Source organism: Neofelis nebulosa, chromosome 10 (genome assembly GCF_028018385.1).
Source record: "Neofelis nebulosa isolate mNeoNeb1 chromosome 10, mNeoNeb1.pri, whole genome shotgun sequence".
Classification (NCBI taxonomy): domain Eukaryota; kingdom Metazoa; phylum Chordata; class Mammalia; order Carnivora; family Felidae; genus Neofelis; species Neofelis nebulosa.
Genome location: NC_080791.1, coordinates 107,760,929 through 107,785,702, shown reverse-complemented (window position 1 = coordinate 107,785,702; position 24,774 = coordinate 107,760,929). Strand labels below are relative to the sequence as shown.

The 24,774-nt window shown below is 59.5% G+C and overlaps 1 protein-coding gene across 14 annotated transcripts; it reads right to left on the bottom strand.

Moving 5' to 3' along the window:
• Positions 1–15,442, bottom strand: SLC22A11 (solute carrier family 22 member 11). 14 transcript variants are annotated; one of them, XM_058689472.1, is made up of 10 exons: positions 14,709–15,442; positions 13,224–13,327; positions 9,554–9,708; positions 9,285–9,453; positions 8,185–8,308; positions 7,167–7,282; positions 4,003–4,217; positions 2,861–2,999; positions 1,647–1,853; positions 1–365 (listed from the first exon to the last, which is right to left on the bottom strand). In XM_058689472.1, exons 1-10 carry the CDS (start codon positions 15,108–15,110, stop codon positions 302–304), a joined length of 1,695 nt encoding a protein of 564 aa, XP_058545455.1. In that variant the 5' UTR covers positions 15,111–15,442; the 3' UTR covers positions 1–301. The 14 variants fall into 14 exon arrangements, 13 of the variants coding, with proteins under 13 accessions (XP_058545455.1, XP_058545456.1, XP_058545451.1 ...); XM_058689473.1 differs by having other exon boundaries at positions 2,861–2,969; XM_058689468.1 differs by lacking the exon at positions 1–365 and adding an exon at positions 692–1,103.
• Between the last annotated feature and the right edge of the window lie 9,332 nt (positions 15,443–24,774).

Sequence of the window (24,774 nt, the reverse complement as noted above, 5' to 3'; positions counted from 1 at the left end):
AGTGAAGTGTCAGGAGTTCTGAGTGAAGGTGTGGAGACGGGAGCCTGGCAGGGAGGAGAAAGGACCCCTCTTGTTAGTGGTGTGGACTCGATCAGCCAGCCGGACTCGGCTCTGCAGGGCTGAGGTGGGGGGAGAACAGAAGTGAGGGGAGAAAGCAGCCTTTGGCCTCAGCGCCCAGCCGCCCAGCCCCGGCCCCGCCTAACTCTCAAGGTTCTTCCGATTTCTTCCACCCTCAGTTGGAGAGGAGGCGGTTCCCTCTGTGGGGATCTTTGGCCAAAGGGGCTCCACGCAGGCAAAATTTCTAGAACGAGGTACTTTCTGTAACGACCACCTCTCGCCGGTTGCCCGTGGCCGCTGCCGATTTCCTAGGATAATCAAAAGACAGAGTGGTGTGTGGTGACATGGCTGGGGGGTTTGGAGGGCAGGGCTGGGGGTCAAGTCTCACGAGCACGTAAGCTCTATGAGATCGCGGTTTTCTTTTCCGCCGTGTTCCCCATGCGGAAGACAGTGCCCGAAACACAGTAGGTCCCCCCAAAAGTGAAAGAGTAAGTTAAGTCCCGGCTTCCCTGCTTCTTGGCTGAGTGTCCTTAGGCAAGTTACATGGCCCCTCTGTATCTTCATTCGCTTGGCAGTGAAACTGAACATAACAGTAGCTTGTGGGGTTGTTGTTTGGATTAAATGAGATGCTATATTGAAACAGTAAGATGCTATATTAAAACCCCGAAGCACCAGCGGTTATTATTACTATTATTAGCATGACCTTGGTTCCGGCTCAGCCTGTGGGCTCCCCAGGACCACCCTCACCCAGGACACAGCAGCCACACTCCCGGTGGGCCTGTGCTGCGGGCCAGGCGCTGTTCTCCGCGCTTTAATATAATCGCTTCTACTTGAAGACCTCTCTTTGAGCTTGGCTGGGTTTTGTTTTGTTTCCTTAACGCCCATTTTACAAATGAGGAAGCAGAGCGTAGTGATTCTGGCCATGAAATAAACCAGAGGAACGTTTCCTCACTTCTGTTCCCTCCAAGGACGACGTGAGAATAGCATGATCTCTTCCCAGAGGGTCGGAGAGAAACGGCCTGTTCATCTGCCTGGGCCTAGAGTTCCTAGCGGAAGATTTCAGGAGCGCGGTCAGGGCCGGCTCCGTCCTGGTCCTCGTGAGCGAGTTCGGTAAGAGAGGTGAGTGAGCGCCTGGGGGGTAGGGATTCAGTCCCAGGCAGCCTGGCTGCGGGTCAGGCTCGTAATCATTCCGTTTTCCTGCCGAAGGGACAGGGACGATCGATCGCTTTCTACCTGTGAGACCCTGAATCAGCCCCTGCGTCTCTCCGAGCCTCCGGTAAACAGGGTTGGAAATCGTCTCTTCCTGGCAGCGTGGTGGTCGTAATGGTGACGCGGTTTCAGACGCAAGCCTTGAGGCCCCCGGGTCGCGTGCCCGAGACACCGGGCACACGGTCAGCACGCAGCACACAGGTGCCCTCTCGCTGACGAGCCCACAGCCCGTCTCCTGCCCTCCTCGTCCAGCACGTCTCCCTGCCCCCTTGGGCTGTCCCGTCCCGGGGCTGAGGGGAGCCTGTCCCCACATCTGCAGCCCTGCCCGGCGACATCCTGGCAGCTCGGCCGGGGCGGGGGGAGGGCGGGGGGTCACTCACTGGTTCTCCAGGTCCTGGATGGTGTCGGGAAGTGGAAATCCCTGGGTCTCCGGGAGGAAGAGCAGGAGAACGAGGCTGGAGGTGATGGGGAGAGCGCTGTAGACCACGGGGACCAGCAGGGGCAGGCTGTGCTGAGTCATCCTGATCAGGGGGTCTATCACAGACCCCAGACGACCTACCGACTGCAGGAAGCCATCTGCTGTCATCCTGTGGGTGGAGAGGGGCCCAGACCCTTGTGGCCGCCGCCACTCTCAAGAAGGGGGCTTTATGGGGTGGGGTGGGTGGCAGCATCTGGCTGGGCCAGGGGAAGGAAAGCTGGGATAAGGGAGCCGCACAACCACAAGGTCTCTTCCTGCACCACCTTCTCCGTGGAACCCACGTGGATTTTCCCATCCAGAGCGGGGTCTCTGCTTCCTGAGAACAACCAGGGTTTTTCATGGATGCTCCAGGGCCCACCCCATTTCTCCTGGTCTTCGGTAAGCGGGTGGGGGGCTTGCCTCAGGCCTCCTGCTAGGCCCCTGAACTCTCAGCTCAGGCTTTCTATGTAACATCAACAAAATCAACACACGAGGGTCCACGCCACAAGTGGAAGGGGGGGACAAGTGAGGGGCTGAGGGTGCGTGAGCACCATGATGAGGGAAAGAGCCCTGGGCTAGGGCTCTAGGGCGCTGGGTCCAATCTCACCCTTCCGTGAGTAGGTCCTTGAGCCTCAGTTTACCCAACCGCCCGATGAGGGGATAGTTTAACTCTACACCACTGGTTTTCCATCTGTGGCCCGTGGTGCCCTTGGGTTGTTGCAAGGTGACTCAGGGCTCTCTTGGGGCAGGGAGGGGACAGTGGGAAGCAAGTGGGGGGACGGAGGGCACTTCACTAGGGCAGCTCTTGGTCTCGCTGAGGGTTCTTATAAGATTTCACCCGAACAGAAGGTTCTGGGGTTCAAAACAGTTTCTGATCACTGAGGGCCCCATGGCACCAGGGCCTTCCCAGTGGAGACTCTGGGGGAATGCTGTTCTGGGAGCCCCGGCTGAGGATGAGCCTTTGGGGGAAGGAAGGAAGCTGGGGCCAGGGGCCTCCTCACCCTCTGCTGTGTGTTCCCGGATGCCCAGCCCCCTCTTTGCCCTCCCCGCTGGCCTCCCCAGGGACGTCCCCTTCTGGCACACCCTGGGCCCGGCCCCCTCCCCGGCCTCCAGGGCACAGCCCGCGGCCCAGCCTACCGCAGTGCAGTCGGGTAGAGTTCAGACTTGTAGATAGAGACACAGGAAAAGACGACGCCAAAACATCCCTTTCCCAGCACAGCAAAGACCATGCGCAGGGTCTGCCAATCTGGGCAGAGGAAGAGGGTGACAGTGGGATCTGCCCGAGGGGGTGCTCGGTCAGCCTGGAGAGGAGGGGCTGGGTACTCCCGCAAGGCTTCCTTGACTGCACCCAGGTGCCCATGGGGGGTGTGGGCAGGATGGTGGGTGGGCCGGGGGGGGGGGGGAGGGGGCGGGGCCTGACCCCAGCCAGGCCTGGGGTGGGCCAACCTGGGGTGGCTCGGGAGGGCTCTCAGCCCCCCCTGTGGGTACTCTGGCTTTCCCAGGAGCCCTAGCCTTGGGAAGCCGAGGGCCCGCGCCACTCGGCCGGCCCGTGGGTGGGCCTCAGCTTTCCCGCCCACATTTGTAACGCAGAGTCGCATAACCCGTCCCGCACTGGCCTTTTGCAAGTTCTCTCCTCGAGCTGCCTCTTGCTGCTTGTTTGGGCTCCTGGCAGACAGTCCGCCCCAACTCAGCCCCTCCTGGATGCTGGCCGCCCCTCTGCCTCCCTCCTGGCTTTGCCGCCACTGCCTGTCCCTGCCCCTCCACCAGCCTCCCTGCCTGGAGCCGTAAGAGGAGACTTGAGAGGCTTTTTCAGGGCATTAGAGCCTCATTCAGCAAGAAAAGAGTAAGACAAGGGCCCTCCAACACTCTGCACACAAATGCCTCTGGCTTCTTTAACAAGGGAGAAGAAAAACCCCAGGGTGAACCAGACGTGGGGTTCCTGCCTCCCTTCCAGCAACCTAAAGCTTCTCACGGCCTCCCCCTCCTCCCACCTCAGCCCCAGCCTCTGGTCTGAAGTCTGGTCCGCGCCCGGCCCTGTCACTTGCTAGCTGAGTGACCTCCGGCTCCTGGCTTCATGTCTCTGAACCTCAGTTGCCTCGGGGGGGAATGGGTGGGGGGCCGATGGGGGGGGTTGGATGGGGGCGCCAGGTTCTTGGGCCTGGGGAGGGGAAGGACCCAGGGGGTGAGCACAGTGGGCACGGCCAGGGAAGCCAGTGGCCCAAGCTGTCGGCCACTCAGCCCACTCGGGCCGCCCCTCCTCCAAGCTGCCTCGGCCTCACCTTGTGGGACCAGTTTGTTGACCAGTATGGAGAGGCCAGCCATAGCCTGGAAGCTGGCCAAGGTTGTGCGGCGGCCCAAGAAACTGAGCAAGAAGGCGGTGATGGACCGGGCCAGTAGGTCCACGCCTCCAAAGAGAACCTGGAGGAGGAAGATGTCATTCCCCAGGTTTTGCAGGTCAAGGACCAGCCCGTAGTAGGATGTCACTTGGGAGAAGCTGCAAGAAAAAGGCTGAAGTCGGGTCCTTGCCCCGCAGAGGAAAGGGCACCCATACGGTGTCACCTCACACCTGGGCCGTCCCCAGAGGGCACAGCCAGCCCGGAGGGGAGCGGGGCGGGTCACTACCAGAGCCCCCAAAGCCTGTCTGTCAGATGCAGGGCAAGTCTCTCTAGAGCCAGCCTGTCCCAGGAGGGAGAGAAAGGGCAGGCCTCCTCCATTTCCTCCATTTCACCTTAGGTCTTGGCCGCAGTGGGCTGGGCCTCACTTCGCAGGCCAGCGGGAGAATGGAACCCTCCCCACCCCCCACCCCACCCCCCCCCCACCCCCCCCCACCCCGGGCTGACTGGGCTCTGGGGGGTTGAGCCTCAGTTCTGGCGCTAGCCCTCTCTGGCTTTGTTTCCCCAGCACGCCCTAGAATCACGACCTGGCCCTTTCTGGCTCTTTTCCGGACGCCGGTTTCTTTAGCTCTGAAAGGTGGGAGAAATAGTGGAAAGAGATGGGCTGGGTTGTCCCTCTATCAGGGCGGAAGGTCGTATTTTCCCAGCCTCTGGGGGTGCTGTCCCTCAGGTGTGGAGAGCACCCCATGACACAGGCCAGAGGGGCCACCCCAGCTCCTGAGTCCTCCGTGGGTTTGCCGGGGCCTTTCTGTGACTGTCCCACAGTGACCGCATCCTTGCCCCATTCGCTTTCTTCCCCCCTCCGGTCCCCTCCCCCACCCCTCCTCCCTTCCCATTCCCACCTCCACCTCTTCCCCACCCCTCTCCCTGCCCTCCCCTCCCACCCCCACCTCCCCTCTCCTCCCCTTCACTCCCCTCCCACCTCCTCCCCTCCTTTTCCCCCTCCCCTCCCCTTTTCTCCCATTCCTCTCCTCCCCTCACACCTCACCCCTCCCCTCCCCTCCCCTTCCTCCTCCCCTCCCTTCTCCCCTTCTCTGCTCCTTTCCCTCCCCTTAGCAGTCCACAGGAAGGGATCCCAAGAGCCCTCTCTCCCAAGAGCTTCCTGCTCACTGACGTCCATCCCAGGCCTTCCGGGTGGGGATGGACACGGGAGGGACCCCCCTGCACAGGTTCCTCAGTAACTAAACTTACAGTAGCTGGATTTCGGAAGTTTGGACGTTGAGTTTGGATCCACAGGTGGCCACAATATGAAATTGTTCTCCATCACTTTGCAAATCTGTCCCCATCACTGCCTCAGGGAATCAGGGACACTCATCCCAGCACTGCGCCCCGAGCCCCCAGCTGCAGACAGAAGCTGTGGTCCCCTAGGAACAGCTACGTGGGGGAGGGGCTCAGCTCTGGCTCAAAGTAGCGGACACTGGGGATCTAGAGCCAGTAGGTAGGTAACAGGGGACAGGGGAAGTCGAGAAACCCACCGGGATGGCGGCTTCCCAGCCCGTGATTTGAATAACAAAGCAAGCCAAGCCAGCCCCTGGGAGAACTGAGGAAGCCTTGAAGGTTTCGAAAGAGAATGGCCCTGGACCTTCGGGGCACCACCCCACCACCCGGCCCTCCTAATTTGTCAGGAAAAAAAAAAAAAAACTTAAGCCAGAAAAAAAAAATTCAATCTCTGTTCTAAGATGTAGCAACTATTTGCCATGAGAACCCATATGTGGTTAAATAGAGCATAAAATAAATGTTTTCCTAATCTTTAGGGGTTTTCTTAATGTTTAGTTTTTTTAAATGTTTATCTTTGAGAGAGACAGAGACAGAGCGTGAACAGGGGAGGGGCAGAGAGAGAGGGAGACACAGAATCCGAAGCAGGCTCCAGGCTCGAGGCTCCAGGCTCTGAGCTGTCAGCACAGAGCCTGATGCGGGGCTTGAACTCAGCACAGAGCCTGATGCGGGCTTGAACTCATGAACTGCGAGATCGTGACCTGAACTGAAGTCGGATGCTTAACCGACTGAGCCACCCGGGCGCCCCCCGATCTTTAGTTTTATTTCAAGATCAAGTCTCCATCAAACCTGACCCTCCCTTCTTAGTATGCTCTCTGCAAGTCCCTTGAACTGAATTTGTCTTATTCAGGGGCCTTCTCCTGGTCCCAGGTGCCCTTGGGCACCAAGACAGGGCCTGCTGGGGAGTCCGTGCTCAGTGTGGGGCCTGGCGGGTGACAGGGGGCAAGGAGGTAACTCAGCCAAGGTTCAGATGTCTGCTCTGGCCTCTTGGGCAAGTTCCCTGCCCCTTCCGGGCCCTGCTTTTCCATCTGTAAAGTGGGGGTATAAATGAACTTGAAGTAAGTGGGTGGCCAGCCGCTGGTCAGCCCTTGAGGAGCGTGGCCCCCCCCCAGCCATCGCTGGTCCTGCAGCTCGGGGGACACGGGCTCTGCCTCTAGCCTGGGCTTAGTCCTCCCCTGGTCGTGCCCTATAGCTGGCTTGAGCTCCCATATCCTCTCCCCAGGGCCTGCCCTCTGGGGGAGCTGCCTGTCCCGGCCAGAACCGGGCCTCCTGAGGTCTGTGGGAGCCGTTTCTCCCTGGACACTGCAGAGGCCCTTTTAGGCAACAAACTGGAGCAAAGGAAACCCGAGCAAGGTAGAAGGACCCACGGCCGGCCGACCGCACGGCCAGGTTGAAGGTAAACAGGCCCATTAGACGATCCACCTCCAAATATCCATCAACCCCAGCTGACCAATCAGCCACTTACTACCAGGCACAGGTAGCGAAGAAGGAAAATTCCGTATGTTCCCCTACTTCCTCCCCTTCTTCTCCCCCCCCCCACCAACGACACCCCCCCCCACCCCTGCCTCCTTGGCGGACAGTCTCCCCTTTGCCGTCCTGCCCACTGCTACCTTGCCATGTATTCAAGAAACTTCTATCTCTTCTGTTCTGCCTTGGGTGAACTGTGTCACCGGCCCCTACCCCACCCCCACCCCCCACCCCCGGCCTCCACAGGCACCACCCCCTCCCACCCACCCCCAGCCCTGTGTCTGCGAGGGACGAGCCCGGTGGCATACCACACCAGGGACATGATGCAGGTCCGCCAGCGGAGCATGGGCACGAGAAACAGTTCCAGCCCCGACCTGCGGCCCTTCGCAGAGGTCATCTCTTCCTCCATGCTGGTCATCAGCACCTATGCACGGGGAGCACCAGATACCGTGAGTGCGGGGTGTCGGCCCCGCCCCCACGCCAGGGCACTGTGACCTGCGACCACAACAGAGTGATGGGAGGGGCCTGGCCTTGGCTTCTGGAGAGCCTCGGGGTGGGGGCTGCGATGGAGGCAGAAAGGTCTATCTCTCTGGCCCCCTGGCCGAGCTCCCATCTGCAGACCTGGCCCATCTTACTCTGAGCCAAGGAGCCAGTCTTGTGTCCCAGCTCTGGCCCTCTGGCCCCACCCACCCCCCTTGTTCCTCGTGGCTGGTGTCAGGGCATGCCTACTCGGGCCACACTGGCTCCCGACCGCACCCAACTGCCCATCCAGACCCTTCCTGACCTTCTGGGCCCTGCCTGCCCTGTGCTCAGCTCAGTCCTGGTCAGTCACCTCCTCCTGGAAGCCTTCCCTGATCCTCCCACGCCCCTCCCCACAGCCCCAGGCTGTGTTTTCTGGTTTCTGGCTGTACTCCTCCCACACCTGCTTCCTTGAAACAATTGCCTTCAGATAAGCACAGCCAGCTGTCCCCAAACACCCTGAGGAGCCCTGCGCAGTGACTATGTCACGTATGTGGATTCAAGTGGCGGACAAGCGGGGTGGGTGGGTCGCCCCTCATATTGCTGTCATTGGCGGTGGTGTTGGTGATGGTGATGGCAGAGCGGGTGGTGACAGTGGGAATGATGTGGTGGTGACAGAGATGGGCAAGGTGACAGTCATCGTGGCGAGGTGGATGTTGGCGTCTCGTGGAGCTGTGGCTGCGGGAACCCGTGGTGTCGATGGGGGTGGCGGTGGCGTGGCTAGTTTGAAGCTGGTCCAAAGACATCGGTGGCCGTCCTCTCCCGGTCATGTCCCACACTCTGGGGTCACCAACAGTAGCATCTCACCTCTATGGTTAGCGACTTTGTGGCTTCCTCGTGGCCATTTATCTTGGCCACCTTGTGGAGCTCCCGCAGCCCTTGTTCTGGTTTGCCCGTGATAATCAGCCATCGGGCAGACTCTGGAAGCCACCTGTTAAGGAAACAGATGCTTGTCTGGGCCTCTGCCTTCTTCCTTCTGCTTCTTCCCGGCCTCAGGGCAGGGGGCAGGGAGAAGTGGCTCCCGGATGAAAAGGACTGGACTTTTCCCAGCCCGGAGGGCCTCATCCCTGTTTGCAGGGAAGCTAGGAATTTCCGGAGGCAGTGTGGCATTGTGGTGAAAAGAGCCAGCCTGCCTGGGTTCAGATCCTGCCTCTGCTCCTCGCTGGGCCGCACGGCCTCGGGTGAGTCACTGAACCTCTCTGGGCCTCAGTCCCTCATCTAAAGATGGTGGTAATTGTAACATCAAAACTCCGTGTGGTCAGCGGCGTTTGGTCTGTTTGATTTGCTGACGTGTCAAATCAAACCTGAAACCACGTCTGGCACGGGGGCAGCAAGTACTTGAGAATGAACGGATGAGTCCTTCTGACTCTCCCTACCCCACGGTAGACTCCCCTGGGCCCAGGTGTACCCAACTCCGGTTCGCAGAGGCGAGAGAACTCCAGGCGCCATGAACTTGTATCTGCCTCCCTGTGTCTCCTCCCTCAGCCCTCACCCAAACAACTCTTTCCAGACCCCAGGGAGTTTCGCAACACCCAAAATAATAGCGAGGGTGATCTCTTTTCGTATCCGCTGTCAGTCCTCGCCGACTCAGAGCCCACGGGCCCGGCAAGCGATGTGAAGGCTGCAGGGTGCGGGGCCGGTGGGTGCCAAGGACGGGGAGGGGCCGGGGGCCAGCAGTCCGGACGGGAGCCTCAGACCTCTGGCTAAAACGCCCACCCTGAACTCCGAACCCCCAAGAAGTCTCCCTCAGCAAGGGCTCTGCACGCACGGCTGCCCTTCGTGGCTCTCGGCATCTTGGGGTCTTGGGCCAGCCAGGGCGGCGGGGGCGAGGGGCACCCTGGAACTCCAAGTCTCCCTCCTGGTTAGTGATGTTCCCCCCAAGGGAAAAGGCCCCACGCCGTACTGACCAGCATATCAGGAAGATGGCAAAGAAGGGCGTCGACACGGCCAGCTGGAGGGCGCGCCAGTCCCGCAGGGTGAAGGCCAGGGCCCCCAGGGCCATCTGGCCCAGGCTATAGACGCATCCCAGGATTGTCAAGGTGACGGCCCTCCTGCGGGTCGTGGTCCACTCCACCACTGAAAGGTGACGCAGGCGTCCGCAGGTAAGGGCCCCCCCTCCCCACCGCACCCCCACCCCACCGCACCCCAGTGGGAGCAGGCCAAGGCGGGGACTCACGAAGCATCCCCGAGGTCAGGATGATGCCGGAGATTGCAAAGGCGCCCAGAACCCGGAGGCCACAGTAGATGAAGAAATGGGAAACGAAGATCATGCCGATGTTGGCCAAGGCCACTTGTAGGCAGCACAAGTTCAGTATCCACTTCCGCCCAAAGCTGGTCGGGAGACAAGCACAGTGGGGGCCTGGAGGGGGCCCCTGGGGGTTCGGGCATAGGGGCCAGTGCCTCAAGGTAACAGAGGGTTCAAGAAGGCAGGGGCACCTGCTGGGGCATCTCTGTCTCCTTCCCGGATCTCCCAGGGGGCATGCTGGGGGGGGGGGTGGGGGCGGGGTGCTTGTTACAAAAATGGCAGACGCCTTGGGGCTCCTGGGCGGCTTAGTTGGTTAAGTGTCCGGAGTGTTGATTTCGGCCCAAGTCATGATCTCACGAAGCGTGAGATTGAGCCCCCACCCTGCGCTGTCAGCGCGGAGCCTGCTTGGGATTCTCTGCACCCCTCCCCCCCACACCCCCCCCTCCGGCCCGTCCCTCCCCTGCTCATACACTCTCCCTCTCTCCTCTCTCAAAAATAAATACACATTAAAAAAAAAAAAAAAAAAAGGCAAACGCCTTGCTCTCAGGGGGCAGCATAACCTCACGGTCAAGGATGTGCTTTGGCTGGAGCAGCTGGGAGGCTCAGTCGGTTAAGTGTCCAAGTCTGGCTCGGGTCATGACCTCGCGGTTTGTGAGTTTGAGCCCCACATCTCTCTCTCCCTCTCTCTCTGGCCCTCCCCCACTCATGCTTTCTCTCTCTCAAAAGAAATAAATGCACTTAAAAAAAAAAAGAGAGAACAGGCCTCGATTGAATCACTACGTTGTGCACCTGAAATTACATTACACGCACGACGATGCACGTGGACACATTGGAACTTAAATAAAAACTTTTAAAAAATGGGCTTTGACCTCAGAAGCCTGCGTCCGAGTCCAGCTCTGCCCTTCCTGGGTGGCCTTGGGCACAAGACTCCATGTCTTCGGGCTGCAGTCCCCCCGTGTGTAAAATGGGGGTACGCAGGAGGACCGCCTCACGGAGTTCTGAAAATCAAGACACCGAGCAAGGGGGCAGTGCGGCCAGGAGGCTGAGCGCATGTGGCCTGGGGCAAGGCGGCCAGCTCCCGGCCAGTCCGTGCAAGGGGACCAGAGCGCCCCACACCTACTGCCCCGAGGCCAGCTTAGCCCGAAACCTCTGCCTGCATTTAGCTAAAGCGTGTGGCAGTCTGACGGGAGAGATGCGCGCAAAGCTGGGCCCTGCCTGTCCGAGCGGGGTCCCCAGGAACCGGCCCGTTCGGCCCAGACCCGGGGCGAGGTCTGGATGCCGACACCCGGCCCTGGGCCCAGGCTCGCTGGGTCACCTGCAGACCGACCGCGATTTGGCTCCCTGTGTGGACAGCCCCCGGGGACTGGCCATAGCTGCACAGCAGCGGGTCCCCTGAAGTGTCATTTGGACCACGTCCCTCGCGTGCAGCACAGCACAAGGCCCACAGGTAACGATGGTAGCAGAACCCCAGCACGGAGCGCTGATCCCGTGCCAGGCCTGGGCCCGAGCTCTGCGTGTGAGTAACTCACTTTATTATCACAACAACCCCATGCATAGGGCCAGGTTCCCACGCACAGGAGGAAACTGAGGCACGGAGGAGCCACCAATCTGCCTTCTAGGAAGCTCGGGAAGGACAGGTGGGGGTTGGAACCCAGTGGTCAGACCCCGTAGCCTGCATGGTCAGGGGAGTGAGTCGTTCGTTCATTCACAAAATAATGACTGAGCGCACGCTGGATGCTGGGGACACAGCAAGAAAGCCCCTGCCTTCTCGGAGCCACCTGTTGTGGGGACGCGCACAACAAACGAGCAAGCAGGATGCTGGTAGAGTAGGTGTGGTGTTTGAGAAGGAAGGTGCAGCCGTGGGGCCCACGGGGCCTGAGGCGGGAGAGCCGGGAGGCCTCTCTGGGGAGGCAGGCTGGAGTCAAAGCATGCCGGGCACGGAGAAGCAACTGTGGGGAGAATCTTCTGGGCGAGGCACGGCCACCTCGGAGCTCTGCAGCCAGGGTGCCGCGCGGGTGCTCCGGAGGGGCTGGCACGGCTGTCGGGGGGTGGGGGGGGAGAGAAGCCAAGTGCCAAGCAGGGGTGGGTGGGGAAGGGGGGGGTTAGGAGCCATCTTCGGTGCAGTGGCCCTGGGGGACTTCAGGCTGGGATCAACCAGATCCACATACAGGGTTTTGCAAAGACACTCTTGAGTGGAGGCCAGAGACCCTGGAGGAGACCGGGACCTGCCTGGGGCAAGAGAGGCGGGTGGGCGGGGCAAGGGGACTTTCAAGGAGGAGAGGCAGGGGCTGGGGGGAGTGTGTGACCGGGCCTGAGGGAAGGAGAACAGGGTGGCTTCTAAGGTGGGGTGTGGGCCCCGGGCTGGGGGCTCTTTTCCAGGGTGGAGTCTGGTGCGCAGGGGCGGGGGGGGGGGGCGGTGGGGGCGGTCAGCAGCTCAGCTCTGGCCGTGGCAAATGTGAGCCTCTCCCTCATGGAAACTCAGAGCAGGCAGTGGGGTTTACAAGCTGAGTGGGGGCAATGTAGACACCGCAGACCCTGGAACAGCGTCTCAAGTAGCGGGGGTGTGTGGCTGGACAAGAGAAGGTGCGGGGCTAGGTCCTGGGGCGCCATCTCAGAAGGAGGGTGATGGGGGGACAGGGGAGGAAGGGCAGGAGGAGGGGGAGGCGGATTTCTATTTCACGGCATGCCACGTACTCGGAGTCACAAGGGGTCTGTTTCTCCTGAGAAGCCTCTGGGCTCCCTGAGGGCAGGGACTGCACAGCACCCGTCACACAGTAGGTGCTCAAGAAGTTTGGCGTAATTGCCAAAGGAGAGAGCGTGGTGTCCAAGGGAATCTCTCAGAGCACAGCTTCATCCAGCGTGGGGTCCTTGGCCGTCGCTGCCCCTTGGGGCCCTGGGTCCTTGGCCGTCGCTGCCCCTTGGCTGTCGCTGCTCCTTGGGGACCTGGGTTCTTGGCTGTCACTGCCCCTTGGGGACCTGGGTCCTTGGCCGTCACTGCCCCTTGGCTGTTGCTGCCCCTTGGGGACCTGGGTTCTTGGCCGTCACTGCCCCTTGGCTGTCGCTGCCCCTTGGGGACCTGGGTCCTTGGCCATCGCTGCCCCTTGGCTGTCGCTGCCCCTTGGGGACCTGGGTCCTTGGCTGTCACTGCTCCTTGGCTGTCACTGCCCCTTGGGGACCTGGGTTCTTGGCCGTCACTGCCCCCTAGGGACCTGGGTCCTTGGCCGTCGCTGCCCCTTGGCTGTTGCTGCCCCTTGGAGACCTGGGTCCTTGGCCGTCACTGCCCCTTGGCTGTCGCTGCCCCTTGGGGACCTGGGTTCTTGGCCGTCACTGCCCCCTGGGGACCTGGGTCCTTGGCCGTCGCTGCCCCTTGGCTGTCGCTGCCCCTTGGGGACCTGGGTTCTTGGCTGTCACTGCCCCCTGGGGACCTGGGTCCTTGGCCGTCACTGCTCCTTGGGGACCTGGAACTCACATCTAGACCCCCGGCCAGACCAAGGGAGCCCCGTCTCTCCAGGAACGTGGACATTCATGGGCCATTTTTGTACATCTGTCCCCACAGTGCTCATTCTGTTGAGGAGGAGCCAGGAGGACAGATGATACTCACCGGTTGGAGAGGAGGCCCCAGCAGAAGGACCCTATCAGCAACCCGGTCATGTAGAGGGATTGGCCGATGGGCTTCAGGCCCTTGTGGTCACACACTAGGTCCCACTGGAAGAGAAAGAGGGACAGCAGCTTGGCTCAGGGCACGTGGAATAGCAGGGCCTGGGTGGCAGAGGGAGGTCCAGGTCGGGAGCTCCCAGCCGGGAGCACCTGGTCAGCCTGGGTTTTGGGGGGCCCCAGATTCCTAGGGCCAGGTGACAGAGGTGGCAGGGATGTACTGGCGGGGGCCTTGGCTCTGTACTCCCAGCTAGCTGAGTGGCACATGTGTGACCGGCCACCCCGAGTGGATGGCGGCGGTGGGCGGTGGCTGAACCACAGGCTGGGCTTCTAACTCTGCTGATCGCTGGCTGGGTGAGCCGCGGGGTGGGGGTGGGGGGGCGCATCTCTAGATGCGAAGGCATCTCTAGAAAACGCAAAGCGGATCCCCTCATTTCCCTGCCCCAAAGCCTCCAATGACTTTCCTTTGCTCCTCACTGACCTTCCCCACACGGTGGCCCAGCCCCTGACCCTTTCTGCCCAGACACGCTGGGGCCCGTCCCGCTCCTGCGACACCCCAGACCCGCTCCTACTCAGACCTCTGTCCCAACTGGGCTCTCGCCCCACCTTCCAGTCACTTGATTCCTTGTCGCCTAATCCGGGCCTCGTCTCCGGAGAGGACTTCCCCACCTGCCTCTCCCTCCGAGCTGCTTTTCTCCTTTGCAGAGGCAGGACAGGACATGCCGAAGACCTGGCTTCTAGCTCCTGCCCGCCTGGGGTGAGTCAGGTTCCAGTGCCCTTGAGCTGTGTGTCCTGGGCAAGTTACTTAACCTCCCTGTGCTTCTGTTTGGATGTACTTGTTAGATGCAGACGACAGTAAGAGACCCCCCGGGAGATCGTAATGACACGAAGGGAAAGCACACGGAATGATGCCTGCCACTTAAAGGAGTTTGATCTCCTGCCAGCAGTAGTTTAAATATAGACCCGTCCGGGGCGCCTGGGTGGCTCAGTTGGTCAAGTGTCCAACTCTTGGTTTCGGCTCAGGTCACGATCTCATGGTTCATGAGTTTCAGCTCCACATCGGGCTCTGGGCCGCTTGGGATTTGCTCTCTCCCTCTCCCTCTCCCCGACTCACTCTGCATCTGTCTCTCTCAAACAAATAAACAAGCTTAAAAATAAACAAATAAATACATAAGTAAATAAATAAACGCTGACCGATTCTGAATCTGCCCGCGGAACGTAAGCTCCTCCAAGCCTCCCTGTTTATCCAGATCAGGGGGTCGGGGAGGCCTGACTCCGCTCACTTCCCCGTCGTAAGCAGTGAGTCAAAATGTGTTGAGGGAGTAGCATCTAATTTAACAGTGCTGATGGAAGCCGTACGATCCTTCCAGGCATGGGGGGGTGGCCATCGCTGGCCCCTGGGGAGGCCAGGTCGTCGGCGGGAGGCTCATACCTCTGACACGAAGGTGGAGGTGAAGGTGCTGCGGTCGTAGACCCAGCCGTCCACGCACGGCTCCGTGGCGGCCTCACTCCAGTTGGTGGCCGTGCCGTTGGGGTCCAGGAGCTGCCACTGGGGTTGGCGGAAGCGGCGACACCGGTGGGGCTCGTGGTTGGGGCCCGGGGGGATGGAGACGGTCAGGAGGTCCTTGGGGCCCAGGGCCCCGGGGACACCGGCCTGGGCGGTGCTGTTGTCCAGGAGGGGCACCCAGCAGCGGTGGCTGGGCACGGCGGCCGAGAAGTTCTCAATGAGCATGTGGGAGGGCACCAAGACGGAGGGAAGGAAGATAGTGAAAACTTGCAGGGCCTGGAAGAGGCCCACGCCCCCCGCTTGGTCCAGGAGCTCGGCAAACGCCATGGACGGAGCTGCGGGTGGCCACGGCGGGTACGGAAGGGGCCAGGGAGCCAAGGAGTGATCCGCTGCCGTCGGGAACCGCTAGCAAGTGTGGGAACCCTGGGTCATCGCGCCTTCTGCCCTGGCCGGCCTGCAGTGGGACAGGGGCAGCAGGCCGGCAACCCGGCCAAGTCAGTCCTGAGATGCCCCGGATGCTTTGAAGAAAGTCCTCCTGACTCTGTTTCCAGGAATGACTGCCCACCAGTCTGGGCACCAGGGACAGAGCTCGCGGTACCCAGGCTGCCTGGGGCATCGAGGCACGTCGTTTCTCCGGCTCCAGCACCAAGAGTAAAAGGATGAAGCAAATATTTGAAAAAAAAAAAAAAGGAAAAAAATGAGGCCATGGGGTGATGTTACTGAATTACAGTTGTGGAGGAAATACCAACTGGGCTGTTGCCACGGTTAAAGTTTAATCTCAGCGTGGGCTCCTGGGCCAGAAAGTCAGGTCTAGCCACTGAGAAAGGCTTCTGCAGCTCTCTGCGGGTGGCCTCCTCCCATTCCTAAATCCAAACTTCCAGATTCCTCTACATGTGGCCCTTGAAATCAGGGAACCGTTGGCCTGACTTGCAGCCGTGCTGGGACAATTTCAGGCCGCTTTGGCTAAAGCACGGAGGTGGGGACTGGGCAGGGCCCTCCCTCCCTGGGCTCCGAGGCTGCAGGGAGGCTGGTGGGAGGGCCCCAGCCGGCACTCGTTCCCTCCTTGCCACCCGCCTCTCCTCCCCGCCAGGCAGCAGGGGAGACCAGCTTGCAGACCCACTATTTTGGGAAGCTTCTATTTCAAAGTTCCAGGTTGCCTTTGTTGGACTGGAGGCTCCCCCCAGGGTGGAGAGGGCGGCTACGATCCCCTGACATCCCTTCGAAGCCCCGGTTGGGGCCTCGAGCTAAGCAGGCCTGCCGCCTGGGGAAGTGAGTGGAGTCATACCTCCCTGACCCCGCTTGGTGTGAGGAGGGGCGGAGGCCCCCCCCCTTCCCCAGCACCCCACCTAGGCGGAGCCTCTTGGTAGCAGCTGCTCCTGGCCCCGAGCACCTGCTATGTGCTTGGCTCCGTGCTGACCCTGCGGTCGGTACCCCTCTCACGCGCCCCTCATAGCAGCCCGGGTGAGAGTTGGTGCTAATTCCTCCGGACGAGGAAACCGAGGCTCAGAGAAGGCAGGCGGCCTGCCCCAGGTCACACAGCAGAGTGGGGACGGGAACCAGAGGTCAAAGCCCAAGCGCGCTCTCCAGTGGCCCTGGCCAGCTGCCACGTGGCCTCTAGCCCCTCGTCGTGCATCAACTCCCAGTTTAGGGCTGGAATTCAGGATTGGGATCAGAATAGGGCCAGCCAGGGAGCCAGAAGTCACCTCCGGGGCTGTGAGGGCAACCGGCTGAGTCAGTTCTGGAGGGAAGTCTGGGAGGGTGCTAGAAATGTGGGTGTGGCAGGGATAGGTGTCTGGGCCCCGAACTCCCCAGAAGGCTTGGACAACCCGGCCGCTCTGGCACCCAGCCAGGAGGCCGAGGAGCGGGGCTTCTGGGCCCGGATTTCCAGGCCAGGGCCGCCTGCCTCCGTACCCTGCCTCCCCGGGCAGGAGCTCATTATGAATTTTAAAATAGCAAGTAGAGAGCGGTGGAGAGAGAACCGACCCCGGTGGGCGGGCGAGGAGCCGCAGAAGCCACAGGCGTTTTTGGCTAAAACACGCAGTTTCCCAGGTCCTGCCGTGAGGGGAGGCCCCGGAATTTGCATTTAAAACTAAGCTCCCCCCCCCCCCGGGGGGCGCCTGGGTGGCTCAGTTGGTTATGATCTGGCTCTGGTGATGATCTCCCGGGTTCGTGGGTTCGAGCCCCGCGTCCGGCTCTGTGCTGACAGCTCGGAGCCTGGAGCCTGCTTCGGATTCTGGGTCTCCCTCTCTCTCTGCCCCTCCCCCGCTCACACTCGACCTCTTTCTCTCTAAAAAATAAATAAACGTGACGAAAAATAAAAAGTAAATAAAAATAAGCTCTCCAGGGGATTCAGCTGCTCGGGAAGCCCGCCTCACTTGGAGAATTGCGCGGCTAGAGGTCGGTCGCCACCGCTATCGCCACCGAAACCCAAGGCATCTGTGAGAGAATTCTCGTCTCTTTCCATTTCCCTTTTCCATATGCTAAAAAAATGTTCTCTTCTCCCCTGCCCTTTGCCTGTCTTGGACGCCCCTAGGCTTTGCTTACAGCAGAAGGTCAAACCTCCCGGATTTGCCAGAAGGCTCCCGGAGTCTCCAACTGACTGTCTGCGTCCAGGCCAAGGAATTTTTAGATTTGTATTTTCTGTTTTTCTGGGGTTGCTGGGGGCTGGGCTTGGTGCAGCTGCGCCGCCACCTGCTGGTCGCACCCGGGACTGCAGTATTCCCGGCACCTCACACATCCTTGCCTCGGCGCCCCCCACCCCCTTGGCGGAAGGCTTCCCAAGTGGAGGGGGCTCAGGGGCTCGGGGGCTCCGGGGAGGGAGGCAGGCAGCCTTAGGTTACAGCTGCCAAGCCTCCAGAGTGTATCATTAAATCGATTCGTGTAAAGTGGACCCCTGGTTCTTACAGAACTAGAATTGCCATTGGGCTGACTTTTCTAGACAAGGGCTCCACCTGGTAAGGTGGCAGGAGGGGCCAAATGACCTCAGGCAGTTCACTTCCCCCTCTGACCCCAGGGTCCTCAGCCATCAGCGGAGAGCTTCTGCTTGCGGGGGTAAAATTAAACGGGATAACGAATAGGCCTGACAACGAATATTCGCCACCACCATCGGCGTGGCCATCTGTCCCCCTGTGTCCCGCTTCCTGTTTCCTTTTCCGCGTTTCAGATCCAGCTGGGCCCGCTGGACGTGGCAGAGCCTGGGATCAAGAGAAGGTGAGCTTCTCCCCTGGGTTCACACCGCAGCCGGACTTCAGCTTGAGAAAGCTTGGCTTGCTTCCCTCCCTGGAAGATCTCCCGGGGCTCACACGCTCTGAAACCTCATCGTTGCAAACTCGCCTAAGTTCAACCAAGGGCCTTGGCGGAGGAAGAAGGACAAAGGCAGCGTCCTCACGCGACTCCCCTGTCCTCTCTTGTCCTTTCTCTGCTCTTCCCCTGCTCGTTCTCTCTTTCTCTCTAAAAAATAAATAAACATTAAGAAAAAAAAAAAAAAAAACACATTCCAGGGGCGCCTGACTGGCTGGGTCGGAGGAGCATGGGACTCTTGATCTTGGGGTCGTGGGTTCAAACCCCACGTTAGGCAGAGTTTACTTTAAAAACTCTTTTTGAAAAGGGGCGCCTGGGTGGCTCGGTCAGTTACGTGTCCGACTTCAGCTCAGGTCATGATCTCGCGGTCCGTGAGTTCGAGCCCCGCGTCGGGCTCTGTGCTGACAGCTCGGAGCCTAGAGCCTGCTTCAGATTCCGTGTCTCCCTCTCTCTCTGCCCCTCCCCTGCTCTCTCTCTCTCTCTCTCTCTCAAAATAATAAATAGAACATTAAAAAAATCTTCTTTAAAAAATAGGATGCTGAATTTGCCACATGCCTTTTCAGCACCTATGAAGGTCACGATATGACTTTCCCGATTAAACTCGTGAATATGGTGAATTACATTAATGAATTTCCTGAATCATATTAATGAACTTTCCAAAAACTGCTGACCCATCCTTTCATCCAGAAGGGAACATTCTGGACAAGTTATGCTATTCCTTTAATGCACTGGTGGGTTCTGCTTGTTAAACATCTTTCCTTTGGAATTTTCCCACAAATCTTTGCGTGTGGTGCCGGGCTGTGTGGTTTTCTACCCCACCTCCCACCCTCCCTCTTTCTTTCCTTCCTTCCCTTCAGGTTTGGATACTGATGGTATACAACTTGATTGAAAATAACATGGCTGTGTTTCCTTGTGCCCTGCCTCAGTTTACATAGGGAGGGCTTTTCTCCCTGCCCCTGCCCGTTTGAACCATTGTCCCATAAACCACTGTGGTTTAACAAGGTCTTGGGAGGCTCTGGGATGGGGAGGAGAGATAGCAGAAGAGAGGGTGGGCCCAGCCTGCGTTTCTGGGAGGCAGGATTTTGACCAGACAGTCTCCTGCCTGTGCTTTATTCCCTCGCGTGGGTGCGGGCCGCCCAGGGCTCGTGTGCAGGGTTCTGTCCCCTTCTCCGGTGTGCCTTCCTCACCGTGCGCCCATCTGAGCTCCGGATGCAAGAGCTGTAATGCGTGGGGAGGCTGCTGGAATCCTGTCGTGACCCCCCGGCCTTGTCCACTGGCCCTTCTCCGAGTGGGCGGCCTGACATCTGCACCCTTGTCTCCAGACCCTGTGCAGGTGATTCTATCCGGACAAAAGGTCTTTGCAGCTGTGACGCAGTTAGAGATCTGCTGGGGAGGACGTCCTGGGTCATCCAGGTGGGTCCTAAATCCGATGAATGCCAGGCGTCCTTACATTGACACCTGTCATGCATGGGGGCCCCATGTAGAAGAGCACGAGGAGAGAAAGAGAAGGTCACGGAAGGACGAAAGCAGAGGTCGGAGTTACGCAGCCACAAGCCAAGAAGCTCCGGGAGCCCCCGGAGACCGGCCGATGACACCCCCCCCCCAGAGGCTGGGAGGGGGCATGGCGCTGCAGACACCCCGATTTGGGACTTCTGGCCTTCAGAACCGTGAGAGAATAAACGTCTGTTATCGTTTGTGGCGCTTTGTTCCAGAAGCCCTAGGAAACTCGTACACACGTTTATGCATTCCGCTTAGTTCTTGAAATTGCTTTCCAGCAGTTTCCCTCCACTTACCAAGACTCCGATCCTCAAGGCAGTGAGAGAATTTGTCATCACTTTGGCTCCCAAACGTATATTAAATTCCTAGCAGGGGTCAGGCCCCATGCCAGGCCCTGGGGACCCAAGATGAATCAGCAAGGAGGCACATCCGGGGTGGGGGGGGTCGGGGGGACTGCTGTAAAACAATCATCATGACAGTCTGATCACGCAATGTCAGCTGGACCCGACGGTAGGGGGGACTCGAGGCAGAACGGAGAGGGTGCAGGGTCTGAGGGCAGAGCAGAGGAAGTGGGATGGGTGTTCTAGAAAGGACAGCGCGGGCAAAGGTCCTGAGACTGGGGGAGAGAGACGGAGAAGAGGGGCTGGCCCCAGGAGGACGTGGAAGGCAACACGGAGGGACTGCGGGAAGAGCATCTCCAGCAAGGGGGTGATGAGATAGGTTTCCAGATCGGAAAGACCTTCTTGGCCACGGTGTGGGGAGGGACTCGGACGAGGTGGGGCCGGTGGAGCCAGCCCCCCAGGTGAGGAAGCACAGATTCAATCGACGGGAGGAGGTACACTGACGTGAGCCACCCACAGCACAGCGTGCTGGCCTTGGCAAAATCTCTCCGGATAAGTGTTGTGGTTTGTTTTGTTTTTTGTTTTTTTTAATTTTTTAATGTTTATTAAATGACCTCAGGGCTTGAACCTGTGAACTGTGGGATCATGACCTGAGTCAAAATCAAGAGTCAGACGCTTGGGGCACCTGAGTGGCTCAGTCGGTTGGGCGTCCGACTTCGGCTCAGGTCATGATCTCACAGTTCGTGGGTTCGAGCCCCGCGTCGGGCTCTGTGCTGACAGCTCGGAGCCTGGAGCCCGCTTCGGATTCCGTGTCTCCCTCTCTCTCTGCCCCTCCCCCGCTCATGTTCTGTATCTCTGACTCTCAAAACTAAGCATAAAAAAAAAAAAAAAAAAGAGCTGGACGCTCAACCGACTGAGCCACCCAGGCCCCTGTTAATGTACAACTTCTTATCTTTAATGTACAATCTTCTGAAGATCCTAACGGCATTGCACAACATGTCAGAAATTTGAAGTGTCTCTTTTGGGTAACGGGGCAGCGTCCTGACCTCTGAGCCCTCCCAGCAAAGCCCAAGCCCGTCTTGGTCACATGTTGGATTAACCTTTAAGCCCGTCAACCATGGGTTAGCGGCCGTCCCCCCACCCCACTCACATCTTCTGCCTCCAAAACCCTCCAATCTCTGAATCTCCGCGGATGGGGAGGGCTTTTCCAGCTTGTTTCTGAGGACGGCCCACACCTGCCCTGGCCCTGAGCCGATGTCTGGGGCTCTGCGACTGCCCTGGGGCCTTTACCTTGACCCCAAACCAATCTGTGGGGAGCCAAGGGCCAGGGCAGTGGCCGAGACGATGCTGAGTCATTTGCCCCGAGATAACCAAGGGTTTCGCACCCCACCCCCGGGGCAGTAGGGATCTACAGCCTGGCTGGCCTACTAACAAGGCTCAGATCTGCTGTTGGGCCTACGGGAGGGCACAGCACCTCCCTCAGAGGCCACAGGGTCAGCTCTGTTCCTGGTGGACTTCCCACGGGTCCCCACGTCACCCTCAGCACAGCAGCACGTACGTAGCAGGAAACCGAGGCTTCCCTCTTCCCTCGCGACTCAAAGTGTGGTCCGTGGACCACGCACGTCAGCGTCATCCAGGAGCTGGTAGAAATGCAGAATTTCAGGCCCCAGCCCAGACCTCCTGAGTCAGAATCTGCATTCCCTAAGACCCCCAAGTAATCTGTATGCCCGCTCCAGGTCAAGAGGCACTGGCCTGGACCGTTCTCCTCCGTGGCCACGGCTGTCCCACCCTTCCGGCCTCCTCAGAGAGGGTCCCCAAGAGGGGCTTTGCTGCAATTTACGCCACAGCCTCCCCACCAAAATATAAGCTCCTTAGGGACGGGAAACTTGCCTCGTGCTGAAACTCCCCGGCGCCCAAGCCCTGCTTGTACACAGGAAGCCCCTGTTTGCTGGAAAGAGGAGGGGCAGCGTGTCAGAAGGCACCAGATTGCAGAGTTCTACACCACGGTGACTTTCAGCCTCTGCCTCATCAGACAGTGGCGCAGGGAGCCTGGATGGCACGCGGGGGCGGTGAGGTGCCTTGCCCCTGCAGGTGACAAGCTAGGATTTGCTCTTTGCACAGAGAGCCAAAGAGACAGACGCCTGGGGACAAGTTCCTCACTGGCCCCCCTCTCCCATTCTCCCCAGCGCGCACCCCCTCCTCCCCTGGCAGCAGGTAGGTCCAAACTCAGCTCCTCATCCAGCTGCGGATGGAACCCGCACAGCCACTTCTTCCCCAACTAGGGAGCTCGACTTAAGGAACCTGCCCGGTGGCATCGCCCAGGGGACACGGGAGGCCCGAGGCCCTGCTTCACACAGGTCTCTCGAGCCTTGTGATCCGGTTTCCCGGGGCTCGAAGGTGGGTGGGAGGTTCAAGATGCTCTACTGGGCGCTCGATTCTCTCCCCCTCCCCAAGTCCAAGTGCACCGGGAAGCCGAGAAAAGGCAAAGGAGGGAAGGAGTGTGTATGAGATACGAAGCTCGCGGACGGCTGAGCAGGGAGACCCATAGACTGAGGCCCGGGGAGATGTCTGAACTACCAGAATAGGAACTGATTTCTACGCTGAGATGCCACCAGGGCTCTTGCAATGTATAGGAGACCTTGGCCTTCAACCCTCCCTCCCTCGATCGCAAGCCTGTCTTCACCTGTAAAGGTGAACAGGGCAGGTGTGGCCCCTGGCACACCAAAGCTCAGACGAGGAGACAGGGGGGCACACAGGGAGGCAGGAAGTCACGGCCACACCGCAGCCACGGACGCGGGGCTCTGGATCCCGACTGCCCAGGTTTGCCTCCGGCTCTACCTCTCACCGGCTCTCTAACCTCTCTGGGCCTCAGTTTCCGCCTCTGTGAAATGGGAGTTATGATAGCAGCTCCTGTGTCGTGGGACGTCTCGAGGCTCCAGGTAAAGCTTTTAGGCCGTGACTGGCACATAGTAAGAGTCAGCACCACGTAGGTAGTTGATACGGACAAAAAGACGGTGATACATGCTAGAGATCAGGGACGTGGGAGCATCAGGAGTGCCTGCCCCTGCTTGTGGAGCCGAGGGTCTTGCAGGGGCGTGGGAGACCCCCAGCGGGCCAGGGTGTGGTCCCTGGTTTCAGACCCAGCTTCGCTGAAGCAAGAACCGGGCGTCCTCCCCGGGACCAGACCTTTGCCGTCCGCCGTCCACCCAGGGCATGAAAACACGTCAGGCAGGCCGCCCCGGGGCCCTGGGCTGTCACACGCTGTCTGGGTGTTTCACATTTCATTAGGTATGTTGCTGTCACCCACAGCCTGATTTCCTTTCGGCCCATCACGCTTCCTCAGCCCTGAGGCCAAGGGCCAGGGCCGATCTGTGGGCGGGGAGGGTCCTGAGGGGCGAAGGAAGTGGAGGGCCGTGGTATCATCCGGAAGCGTGGAGGAAGGTGGCCCGTGAGATGGGCTGCCGCCGGACTCCGGGTAGAAACAGGAAGAGAAGCCGGGCATCCGGGGCCCAGGCAGCCAAGAGAAGGGGCTTCAGGCCAAGTGCCCTCCTCAGGGCCTGTCTTCGGGGACACGGGGCAGGGCCAGTGCTCCCTGTTGGAGGACATCCGGGGGGGTGGGAGGCTGGAATCTGGATCTCCGTGAGGCCCCCAAGAAGAGGACAAAACCGGGTTGACCTGATGATTCTCCTCTTAAAAAGTTCCGTTTCAGGGCGCCTGGGTGGCTTGGTCGGTTGAGTGTCCGACTTCGGCTCAGGTCACGATCTCGCGGTCCGTGAGTTCGAGCCCCGTGTCGGGCTCTCTGCTGACAGCTCAGAGCCTGGAGCCTGCTTCGGATTCTGTGTCTCCCTCTCTCTCCGCCCCTCCCCTGCTCATGCTCTGTCTCTCTCTGTCTCAAAAATAAATAAACGTTAAAAAAAAAATTAAAAAAAAAAAGAAAGAAAAAAGAAAAAAAAAAAAGAAAAAAAAAAGTTCCGTTTCCTGGGGCACCTGGGTGGCTCAGTCGGTTGAGCGTCCGACTGCGGCTCAGGGCATGATCTCACACTCCGTGAGTTCGAGCCCCGTGTCGGGCCCTGTGCTGACAGCTCAGAGCCTGGAGCCTGCTTCGGATTCTGTGTCTCCCTCTCTCTCTCTCTGCCCCTCCCCCACTCATGCTCTGTCTCTCTCTCTCTCTCTCTCTCTTTCAAAAATAAACATGGAAGGAAGGAAGGAAGGAAGGAAGGAAGGAAGGAAGGAAGGAAGGAAGGAAAGGCTATCTGGGAACAAATTGGCAACATTGTTATCGAGCTGCTGAGCACATGGGCCGGGAAGCCAGGACCTTTGGAGGAGGGGGGAGGGGTAGTTCACAGCACAGATTCTGGGACCAGCCAGCCTGGGTCCCAATCCCGGCTCTGACCTCTGGGCCGTTGGCTAACCTCACTGTGCCTCCGTTTCCTCACCTGTAAATGGGACACCAGTCCTGATCTCACGGTCTATGAGGATAAAACAAGTTAATATTAGCGACACGCTCAGAACAGAGCATGGCCACACAGAAAGTGCCACGCACAGACTTGATAAAGAAACACCATTCCAGGGGTGCCCGGGGACCTCCACTGGTTAAGCACCCCATGGCTCAGGGCGTGATCTCACGGTTCATGGGTTCGAGCCCCGCGTCCGGCCCTGCAGTCACAGTGCGGAACCTGCCTGGGATTCTCTGTCTCCGTCTCTCTGCCCCTCCCCCGCTCGCGCCCTCGGTCTCTCTCGAAGTAAATAAATAAACTTAAAAATAAATAAACAAATAAAAAGACGCACTTGTTCCAGGCTACTGAAACTGGTTGGAGGCAAGAAAAGCCCGAAAGAGGACGGTAATACGAGGA